The following is a 12,427-nucleotide window of genomic DNA, read 5'->3' as shown; positions in this document are numbered from 1 at the left end:
ATCCCTGGATTGGAACAGGGGAAGAATGAGAAATCAACGGGAGCGGACGGGAATCATGACAGAACAGTTTTTATATAATAAAGAAAAAAAACTTTTTTACCATTTCTCCGAGCCCTACCAAAAGGACAGGGAGAACATTTATATGAATTCATTCAATCAACATGAATTAAAGTGGGATGGGAGCGGGAGTCATTTTGAGTGGGAGCGGGAAGCATTGTACCGGGAGTAGGACGTGATGGGATATCATTGTTTTTACTCTTGCCTGGGATTCTTTGGATTCTGGCCTGGGATTGGCCTCTGGCCTGGGATTCAGGATTCTTTTCTGCAGGAGTGGAATGGGACGGGAGGAAGAATCCACCATACCAGTAGACATAGAAAGGTAGACGCCTCCTTCGGCTCTGGTGCATATGCATGGGGGGACCAAGGGAATCCGTGTGCATCGCTTCCACGTACATCACACAAACGGAAGTTGCTAGGCCAATCAGAGGCAGATGGGGGCGGGTATTTTCGTACGCAGCCTGTAAGAACAGCTGAGCTGCGCAGCCGCGCAACATCAGGAAATGGATGGATTGATAAGTCACAGAAAGACCCGTTGTGATTGGCCAGTAGTCACTTTGACTGGCAGCTATCCCTTGGTTTTTCCAGGAAGCCCAGACTACAATTGTTGCACGTCGCTCCAATGAATGAGCAGAGGCGAATGAGGCATCTAGCTTTTTATATCTGTAGAATCCACTCTTGTCTCATCCTCTACTTCTGACCTCAGATCAGGTCTCGTCCCGTCATGCATTCACTCGCGGGTCTACCATTATGCTGTCTCCCTCTCGATCATAACAAAAATATACCAGACACTGGTGTCTTTTATTATTTATGACTGATGCTCAGGTGACCAGAGCATTTGCCTTCACCTCTAAAAGCAAGCATTCAAAAGCTCTTCTATAGCGTCACTTCAAACAACACTTCCCGATCCTTTCCTGAGATACCGAGCGATGACTTTTGGTGTCAGGGAGATAACTGATAAGGTTCATGCGCAGTCAAAGCGCTTTTTGCAGGCTGATAGCTCAGGTCGTCGTATTCGCTCGTTACAGGTCTAATCGTCTTTGTAGACTCATTTGCGAGTGGTGAGTGGTTCTGAATGCGACGTAGTCTGGTGACTCGAGCAAGGTCGGGGGTTTACTGCAGGCGCGCAACCTTGCTGGACAGCCGCGGAGTCACACACACACACACACACACACACACACACACACACACACACACACACACACACACACACACACACACACACACACACACACACACACACACACACACACACACACACACACACACACACACACACACTCACCAAATATTCGAATATTCAAATATCAAAGTCACTATTCGACGTTGTTCACCGAAGTCGAATATTCGCTTTTTTTATATTGTTTTCTCTTTAAAAATTATATACTTTATAAAACTTGGCTAGATAGGAAGTCATAAGAATGAGTCGTCAATGCCCCTGGTGGATGAATTTGTTAATGCTCTATACCAGGGGTTCTCAAACCTTTTTAGGTCGTGACCCCCAAAATAAACATATTTGAACTGGGGACCCCCACCCTGACAAGCACTTGGAATTGTAGGTATTACATTTAATGTGACTCGGTTCCACAGATAAATATTGTGCAAAATAGCAGATCGGCGTTGTGAGCATATAGATCGGCTATTTTCACAATGTTCGCCTCTTGCTTACTTAATATTTGATAGTTTGGCCAGTCCTGTAGAATATTCGACTATTCGAATACTTTGAGGTCGAATAATTCGAATACTAAAAAACACTATTCGTGAATGCCCTAACACACACACACACACACACACACACACACACACGCGCGCGCACACACACTCTTTCTGTCTCTCTCTGTTCATGTCCATCACTCCCTCTATCACTTGTTCCATTTTTCTCCATCTCTCGATCGTTCTACCTCTCCATAAAGCCAAGGTATTTATGGACCTGCCGTGGGGTTGAGAGAGGGACACTGGTGTTTGAAATCCTCTTCACATACCTCAGTGAGGCCTTCAGCGTTCTCACAGCCCGCATCAGCAGATTAAGCTTTTATGAGAAAATCCGTCGATACCGCACACGCACACTCTCACTCACTCACACACACACACACACACACACAAACAGAACACATTCACATATAAACAAACAGCGGTATCTTGTTCACACACACACACACACACACACACACACACACACACACACACACACACACACACACACACACACACACACACACACACACACACACACACACACACACACACACACACACACACACACACACACACACAAATCCTAAGGGAATCAATCAGGGAAAATCAATCAGCCTTGAGAGTAGAGGACTATAGAAGACAAGGGGCAGAGAGTGTGTGTGTGTGTGTGTGTGTGTGTGTGTGTGTGTGTGTGTGTGTGTGTGTGTGTGTGTGTGTGTGTGTGTGTGTGTGTGTGTGTGTGTGTGTGTGCGTGTGCGTGAAAGAGAATGAGAGGCAGAGAAAGTGGTGAAGAGACACAAAGGGGAGAAAGAAATCAAGGTAACAGACCCTTTACTCTTTCTATTTGTCTCTCGCGTACGCCGAGAAGACACAGAGAGAAAGCATCTTCTGACGCAGTTCTCCCTTTGGAGTTTCCATCTCCGCCTCGCTTCCGGAAAATAGCACTCTGAGTTACCGAGAGAGACCACACAGCCCCACACCTCCTCCTCCTCCTCCTCCAACCAGGCAGCCCAGAGAGAATTTCAGAATGGTGTTTGGTATTTCCCAACCAGGGGTGTCGCACCAAATTCTGGGCCCTCAGTGGGTACAAGGATTCACTGCAGGCCCCCCATGAATGTTCTTCATAGGGGGAGGGGGTTTAACCCATTTAGACTGGGAACGCATTATCACGCATTATTTTGTGCTTGTAGATCTGCTATTTTTGAAAAATCGTGAACATTTGTGCCATTTGAATATTTCAAATCCTTCTAAGGTTTTCCCAGAAGCAAACTTTGAGTTACAAATGTTCGCTTAAAAAATACATAGTGACCCAGCATAGCAGAGGGGCAGTCATTTCGGAAAGCACAGCTTTAGACCAGCCCTGAAATTCCTTTTTTTCTTTTTAAATGTGATAAAGCCACAAAAGCATTTCATAAATATCAGGCTACATTTCACTTAAACGCCAGAGCTTAACTCTGCATGTAAATAAGACTTTTTTTAATTAATGTGAAGAGAAACCGAACATTTTGCAGGTTACATTTCATCTAAAAGGCTGAATTTCTCAGATCTAGTATTTCTGCATGGTATAACTCTATAAGCCTTATCTACAAAACTGTTGGGTCAATCTTCACAACCAATATATCATCAATATATCAATATATCAAAATGATTTTTCAATGACTAGCCCTCAGCTGTGTTCGGTCACATATATTCAAAAGATTTGCACACATTTTCAGACTTTTCAAAAAATAGCAGATCTACAAGCTCGCAGCGCGGCACTCGGTGCCGCGCTGTGAGCTTGTATATCTGCTATTTTTCAACAGCTAAAGTATAAGATAATGAATGTCTCTCCACCTTGGGCCCTAGTAACTCAGTCCCCCTTTCCCCCACCTTGTGACGCCCCTGTTTCCCACAATACCGGCACCTCCGAGCTGCAGAGTGCCACCCACTCCACTCCTGGCTGTGAGTCAGCCAGCTGGGAGAAACCCGCTGACACAACACACAATGTCTGATGTTACCGTTCGCTGTCAAGAGTGATGCATGCGGTCACTCGAACGCACACTGGGCGAAAAATGAATGAGTGAAATTAACTATAATGAAATCGGGGAAAAACGCGACGAGACAGTCTTGTCCCTCTACTGTTCTGGTCCTTTGAATAGTGCACTTGAAAAACAAGACCAAGAGTCTAAAAGCTGCATAACCGGCCCCTGGTGGCCATGCACCACATTGCTATGCTTAACCACTTAAACCAAGGGTCTTCAACAAGGGGGTCCGGGACCCCTAGGGGGTCCTCAGAGTTACAACAGGGGGTCCTCCAAAACTTTGTTCTCCTTTTTTACATTAACCACGTGAACCCTAGTGTCCTTATTCTGAGAACTTTAGCCAAAAATTGCTACAAGCTCACAATGCCTCGTGCTGCGAGGTGAGCTTGTAGATCTGCTATTTTTGGCAAAGAGGTTTGGTCTTGAGGGGGAAAAGAGCAGACTAAGTACAGAGTGAATGGTCAACTTTATTAAGTATTGACAGTTCAAGTGGTTAAATATCTGAACACAAACTGATATGAATCCAAAATACACTGATGATTGTGCTGTCAAACAATAAAACTACAAGGAATCTCTGAAAAGGTTGTGGGGGTCCCTTCTCCATCTCTCTCTCAACTAAGGGGCCCTTGGCCTGAAAACGTTGAAGACCCCTGACGTAAACCCTATAGACTTCTTAGTTGACTGCTAGACCCCCTCCAGTTCTCGTCAGCAAATCTCTTTGCTGCACATTTGCTAGAAAATAAAAGTGTCTGTTCCGTCTGAGCTGAGGTAGAGCCAGGTGATCGATCACTATACTCACCGTATTATATTACGGGTATGTTGTAATAAAGGACATGAAGTGGTGTTCATTGGCAAGTTTGTTCAATGGTAAACAAGCAGAACACAATACAAAAAAGCTTGGCTGAAGGAACTTATTTTCAGAGAATAAGAAGAATGCACAGAAATAAAGGTCGCAAGATGGTTAACTAGGACAGAAGACCTATTCTGACAATGGCCATGGCACCAGTCCTTCATTCATATGTGCAGCACTGTGTGCGCATCCGCTGTCCACGGACCCTCGTGGCTACACTGTAATGTACTGTATGATCAGGCCCATTAGAGCCCCGCATTCTCAATAGCAGGGCTAAAAAGAAGAGTGGAAGAATTGAGAGCCCAGAGTGGGGTATATTTTATATTGAATATTAAATATTAACTCATAATGTAAACAAAAGCTAAAGTACCATATCGTCACTGTCGGGCAGAAACCTTCTATCTCGAAGTTTCAAATTTGTACGTTTTTCCCAAAGTAAAGACCTGCTTCTTCATACAAGACCGTCGCACAAAAGTAGTGAAAACAGCAGATCTACAAGCACACAACGCCTCGCACCGCATGTGTGCTTGATTAGTGTGCTTGATTAGTTCATTTTTAAAATGATAAATACAAAACGAACGGTTTTGGAATTACAAGGTTTCCACCCGACAACAACGATAAAGTACTATAAACATGCAAAAAAACAGCCATTTTGGCCTAAGAGTGGCACAAAAGGAAAGGCCAAAAATCAGTGGGGTTTTTCCTGCAATAGAAGTATTGGACAGATGGACACTTTGGTTGCCATGGACTCCTATCACTACTGAGGCTACGACTCAGCACAAACACAGAAGCTCTTGAAGCCCTGTAATGCCTGTCTGAGAGCGTGAAGCTCCCCCAAACGCATCCTTTCGCTTCAAAAAGCCCCAAGCTGCAAAAATCTGAGTTCTCCTCCTTGAACAACTTGTGACAGAATTCATTAGAGCAACTTCAGATCTGGTGAATCTGAGACTATATGTCTACTCTCTGGCACAAGGTATATGACCTCTGTCTGGATGTCTGAGCGCTTCCTATACAATGAGTGTTGGCAATAAAGTTAGTTTCAGTCAAAAACAATCCAACGCCATTCCCCCAAAGGCCACGTTTGCAGATCTCAGCAAATCTCGTCCTTGCTCTACATGTGAGAAATCAATTTACAGTAAGTGACCTACGGCCTTGAGATGGAGGTACCTGAGAATGCATTTCTAATCAGATTTCAGCTAACTACTGTACATGAACGCCATACTCCTTTGAGAAAAAATAAATAAATATAGACTGCATAAGGAACCAATTTACTGAATTTTGTTAGAGGAATTAAGGCTTGATGTCCTTGGAGAAGGTTGGTTGATAAGCTTCCAGTGATTTTCTGTCCAGTCCAAGGCTTAATGCAATGTCCGGGCGGTTGGCCAAACAAGACCCTGTGTAAATACAACATGGATTTGAAAAAGTATCTTATCCTTCCAGATACACTGAAGATCCCAGTAATACCAAATATCTACACTGATATCCCACGGCATGCACACAGCACACAATGTTATACACACCGGGCCAGGAAAGGAGACATGTCGGAATGGAATGTACTTTAAGTACATTTTGATGGCAACACTTTCATACTTTTATTCAAGTACTTGAATTCCGGACTTTTACTTGTAACAGAGTATTTCTACATTGCAGTATTGATACTTTTACTTAAGTAAAACATGCAAGTACTTTTTCCACCACGGCACGTAGATACTGTACGTAGATTGCAAGTTTTTCATGGTAAACAGACGGAACGGATGAGTTTAAACTCTCCTTGATATGCGATAGATGTTTGGTTTTTCCACTCACTTTCCAACCAAATGAAATCAATAACTTGACTAGCACATCTGTTACTGAGTTGAAAGTAATCCTTATTTGCCCTTGTGCTGTTTTATTTTGAACATATTGACTTAACTTTTTGATTTTTGATGTCAATATTTCTATGTAAAATGCAGTGGTCTGATAAAAGGGGTACTTGGATTCAGACAGCAGGGAAGGAAGGGATGAGGAGTCAAAACAGTTTGAGCACCACTCATAAATGAGCGGTTATTTAAAAAGAAAAAGTGAAAATAGACGATCTGCAAGCTCATAACATGTCGAAATGAGACGCTTGTGAGCGTCGTGAGCTTGTAGATCTGCTATTTCCACTGTGTGTATAATACAGCAATTAATCAGACAAATCAGATTAAAGGGATCCCCGGCTAATACGACAAATATGCCTTAATACATTAAGGCATATTCTAGAAGAAATAAAATATTTAAGGTGTTTTTAATTTTACATTGTAGTTATAGAGGCAGAGGGCAATTATAATGTATTAAGGCATATTTGTAGTATTAGCCAGGGATCCTTTTAACACATTGACCGCCATTTTAACATACCTCCGTACTCCCACCTGCCATTCGTCTCCATAGACTTCCATGTAATTGGGTGTGCACGGATCATGCACACCCATGCCTAGATAATGCACCACGTGTGTCCACATTGCTCACAGCTTTCAAACAAAAAAATCTGAATGGAAATCCGTTCAGGCATTCATGAGATAACAGCCACTATGTTTAACAAAGATGGCTGCCAAAATGGCTGCCATGCTTGAAAGATGGGGTTGCTATGGGGGTTAAACATGCAATTTCGCGATTGCTATCATGCCTACTCCATTTTTTGGGGTCCAAAAATTTTTTTGAAAAAAAAAATTTTTTGAATTTTTTTTTTTTTTTTTTTAATTCTCGGGACTATCGGGCCTGGCAGGGAATGAGTTAAGTGGTTAATCAGACTTATCAGTTTAGTCTGTTATAAAAAATCTATATGATATGATAAATAAGAAATTATTAAAATATTCGACTGGCCCAAGATTAAGTGGTTTATTGGTTCCAAATATGGCTTACTTGCCCAGCCCTACCACAGTGGCTGTGACTTCATTGTGCCTGTGTTCATTGTGTTTGCAGCACAACAGTGACTTGATAAAATATTAAACAGGATGATGTAATGTTGGCAATAGACCATATGGTCATGCCCAGGAGAGTGCCCATGAAATGCATCATCCGGCTGACCGGGAATGTTCTTTGTCTACATGAATTGTATCATACATTTTATTCTTTCTACAGCCTATATGAAAACCATCACTTAAATACACATCAACGGCATGAGTGTTTCCCTTTAACTACATTGATTCCCTCAACTCCAACGGCGATTAAGACGCCCAAGCCATCTGATCTTATTCTAAGCCAAACAGAAAAAACTTTAAAGTTAGCTCTAATCCTTTTGGTCCATTTCAGCTCTGAAGGGGCATCGGTCTGGTGTCTCATACCTGTACTGCTTTGGTTTGGCACAGGCACTTCCACATGGAATGCGGTCCAGTTTGTCATAAAATTGCCATACGTGTCCTTGACGCGTTTATCTCAGAGGATTCTTGTAGATCTGCTATTTTTGAAAAATCATGAAAATCTGTTCAAATATTTGAATATATATATTATTTTAAAGCAAACCTTTGTAACTCAAATGTTTGCTTCTGGGTCCCTGGAACAACATATTTTGAGATGGGGATCCGCGGCCAAATACATATTATTTTGGGGGTCCTTGGCATGAAAAAGTTTGAGAACCACCGAATCGGCCTCAGGTCTTAACTCTCAAATACCTGGAATGCGCCCGAGTCGCGTTAGATTTGAACCACTTTAACCATTAGTTTATGCTTTAACTATTGAAAAATAGCAGATATACAAGCTCACAGCGCGGTCCGAGTGCCGCGCTGCGAGCTTGTAGATCTGCTATTTTTGAAAAATCGTGAAAATGTGTGCAAGTCTTTGAATATCTTTGACCCGATCTTTGACCCGACTTCTAAATCCTTCCTCTAAATCAGCTGTTCTCAAACCTTTTCATGTCAAGGACCCCCAAAAATCACATTTTTTCGGCCGCAGACCCTTATCTCAAAATATGTTGTTCCAGGGACCCCCCAGAAGCAGAGATTTGAGTTACAAAAGTCTGCTTTGAAAAATATATATTGAAAAATTTGCACACATTTTCACGATTTTTCAAAAATAGCAGATATACAAGCTCACAGCGCGGCACCGATGTTTTCAATAGTTAAAGCATTCAGTAATTGTAGGCCTAAATGGGATGGGTCAAGTCAAAGGATTCTCCACTTTTTCTCATCTTATCTTGTGTTAAAGCACTTTTGTCATTGTTTTTCTGTAATTTGACACAGCCACTGTAGTGCAGTCCTAATGAAGCCCCTTGCCATCAGTTCTTTGTAACTGCAAATTGGAAGAAACCCTTTGTGTTTCTGTGCTCCATATCTCCAGAATGCAATGTTTTCTCCCTTGGACCAAACTACTCGTCCTCATCCAGACAGTAGCTGTAGCGTGTTACAAGGGGGCATCTTTCTGTGACCGCCAATTAGTTTATTCAAGCGTCATAGCGCAATAGCATGTGTTCAAGCCTACAGGGCTAATAGACAATGGAAAAGGGTGAAGGGAACCTGGAGCGTTCTGTGAACCAAAACATGGGCTTTAAGTGAACCGCGACATGGGCTTGAAGCGAACAGTACTCAGACCACCAAGTTCTTTTGAGTGTTCACATATGCACAAAAACTGCTGCCTTATCATTATGAGTTTGTTTGGAGGGATTAAACGGAGTATAGTACTGGGTATAGTAGGAAGCTCACAGAATAGAGGGAATTTGTGTGCAGAGACAAAAATTTTGGATTTACAATTTAGGCATTTAGCAAACGCTCTTAATCCAGAGCAATTTACAATAAGCAAGGACAACAACACATTAACTCTGTATACTCTATATAACAGAATGCTAAGGCATAGGTGTAAGCGATTCATTTATTTTTTGTTAAAATGATCATCCGATAGCAATGATTGCTGTACTGAAAGTGTTTGTTCAGTAGTAGCAGTCTCCCCCGCTCTTCAGCTCGTTAGTAAACAGACTATAAGTGTTCAGGTCAGGATACAAACTGCATCCAAACATGAAAGAAAACCCATACAGGATACAGATATAACTTTAAACAATGAATACAGAATTAACTAGCAACAAAGTACAGGGGGGCATATAGGAGTCATAGAGAAAAGGACATTGCAGGCCTACATTCAGAGGGCAGAGACTATACACACAACATACTGTACAGCACAATACAATACAGTACAGCACTGGTTCCCAAACCTTTTATCTCAAGACCCAAAAGAGAAATTAGACGTTTGCCCGGGACCCAAACTAGTGAAAATAGAAGATCTACAAGCTCACATGTGTGTCTCTTCCAATTTAGGGAATTTCTTTGATTATTATAAATGTTTTTTTTTCATTCATGAAATTCTTTTTGAAAAATGTTTTCAGTTTGTTTTCAACTTGAAATTTGTGATTTTCTTTTGTGGGAAACATAATAATAATTAAAAACTTTAATTTTAATTTAGGAAACAAAAATGAAGGGATATTCACTCCAGTCCAGACCCCTAAATGGGTCCCCACCCACTGTTTGCAGTACAGAGCTCCACTCACCACTGGACTCTCCATGATGCCTTTGAGGAAGATAAGATCCAGGTCATTGGCTGTCGTGGAACTGGTGCTGTCACTCAGAGTGTCCAGGACCTGATGCATGGCTACACGCACACACACACACGTACACCCACACACGCAAGAAGAGAAAGAAAAGAGAGAACATAACAGCTTATTATATTGTACGTAGATTGCACGTTTTTCATGGTAAACAGACCGAACGGACGAGTTTAAAGAGAGAAAGGGCGGCTGTGAGAAAGAGGAGGGAAGATGAGTTCAGGGACGTGCAGAGAATGTTAGAGAGGCAGGGGCTGGAATTTCTAAAAGGGCCTTTTGGTGAAAATATTGAAAATAGCAGACCTCCAAGCTCACAACACGTCGTGCTGCGACGCGCTGTGAGCTTGGAGGTCGGCTATTTTCAGTACTTGATACCACATCTAAACTGAGCATAAAATAAGGCAATACTGGAGACGTGGCATACAGCATGGATTTCTACACAGTGAGGGCAATTCACCCTTTGTCAGCCTTCTGATTGGTCCCTAACTGACCAACCAGCCGGTTCTTTATGCCTTGTCCTGGCTTTTTTATGTTGAATTTGCTAAAACATCATTTTTGGAGAAATAAAAACATTTAAAAACATGCCCAGTCAGTATACTGCACCCGAGAGGCTCCTTTTTACTGAAACCAAGTTTAAAATGAGAATTGAATACACAAAATAACAATAAGAAGCAACTGAATTTCAATGGTAGTGGATTGAGAGAAACGACTTTTGTCCCACCAAGACAGAGCAACCAATGGGTGCAAAGAGGGGCGGGACAATGGGCGGGACTTGACAAAGGGTGAATTCTTTCAACTATAAGATGATGCATTCAAGTTCAGGAGAGTTTGGACAAGGCAATTCTCTTGAAACCTGCCTTCAGGTATGGCATGGAAAGAGGGCATTTGCATTTCTTTCACCATAGTAAAAACTGCATTCATAGTCTGGAAAGGGCACTTTTTTACAGACGGATAAAAGGGCAGGGGCTCAAGCCCCCTTTCATGTATATGTGTGCACATGCCTGGATGAGTTTGCAGCAGTTCACAGAGGAAAACAGTGAAGGAGGAGGCTGGAAACAGGATAAAGAGCATGAGAGAGAGAGAGAGAGAGAGAGAGAGAGAGAGAGAGAGAGAGAGCAGGAATAGAGTGGAAAGTGAGAGATGGATTTTTCACATGATCCTTCTTTCCCAAGCAATTTCACCTCTGTCATTCACTCCTCTCTGAAGTCTGCATCCTTCCTCCAAACTCAGTAAGCTGCACTCCCACACACACACACACTCACCAAACAGAAACAGTCATACACAAACACATGCATAAAATATTCATCACGACTTTCCATTGACTACACACTCCGTAATGTCAGCACCGTATCATGCTTAAACTTAGTTTAACCTTAGCATAACCCTCAATCTAAACTTCATCCAGAAGCACTCACGCACGCACACACACACACACACACGCGCGCACACACACACACACACACACACACACACACACACAACTGTATTTCTTTGTGGGTTGTTTATTTTTGCTGTGTGCAATTGGAATGAAGATGCCATGTGAGCAGAGACATTTATGGATGTATTTTCGGCACTGTCAGCAAAAGGTAAAAATGGTTGGGAGGTAGTTAATGCTAATGCGAAGGATTGGATTGGGTGTAAAGACAGATTATAATATGTATATTTTTTTGCATTCCAGAGATGAGGTTTGCATAGCAGCAGAATGTTGTGTTCTGGAGGCATCGTGGAACTTGATTAGGTTATTGAAATGGTCAATGATGCGGTTTCACTTTTTTTCCACTCCATTGCACAGCATTCAATGGCTCGCTTGTAAAAGACAAATTAGGGATGGGACGATAAGCGATATTATCGTTTTATCGTTTATCGTGACATCGTCCTCCGCCATGTACTGGTATCAATTCCCCTTTTACTTACCGAGCTGCACATCCCGTACCACTTAAACCATCTATAATTGGTAAAAGGTACTTATAATATACGCACTTGTCTTTTTTTCCACCCTCTATCAAATATCTTTGACAAAAAATAGCAGATCTACGAGCTCGTAGATTGTAGATCTGATATTTTTGGCAAATGTTCCATCCCAGGATAATGGATTTTGATTATCAAGATAATATCGTAAATCGCGATTTCTTTTGTCACAATAATCGTCCCATCCCTAGCGCAAATGCACTTACACTTACATGTGCGTGCACGGCCGCGCACACACACACACACGCACACATACACACACACACACACGTATCTCTGGGAGGTGCAGTC

At 42.2% G+C, this 12,427-nt stretch overlaps 1 protein-coding gene across 3 annotated transcripts in view; it reads right to left on the bottom strand.

Moving 5' to 3' along the window:
- The window catches only part of mpp2b (MAGUK p55 scaffold protein 2b), a gene marked incomplete at both ends in the record, with an annotated part of 81,914 nt that overhangs the window by 38,403 nt on the left and 31,084 nt on the right, over positions 1-12,427 (bottom strand). For 2 of the 3 annotated variants that reach the window (XM_080748002.1, XM_080748000.1), the window contains one exon: positions 10,115-10,215. In XM_080748002.1, the coding sequence (XP_080604128.1) occupies positions 10,115-10,215 (101 nt within the window). Of the gene's footprint in view, positions 1-10,084; positions 10,216-12,427 lie in introns of all 3 variants that reach the window. The other variant, XM_080748001.1, reaches the window with a different exon arrangement.

Source organism: Nannobrachium achirus (genome assembly GCF_963921795.1).
Source record: "Nannobrachium achirus genome assembly, chromosome: 18".
Classification (NCBI taxonomy): domain Eukaryota; kingdom Metazoa; phylum Chordata; class Actinopteri; order Myctophiformes; family Myctophidae; genus Nannobrachium; species Nannobrachium achirus.
This window is presented reverse-complemented; position numbering and strand designations above follow the sequence as displayed.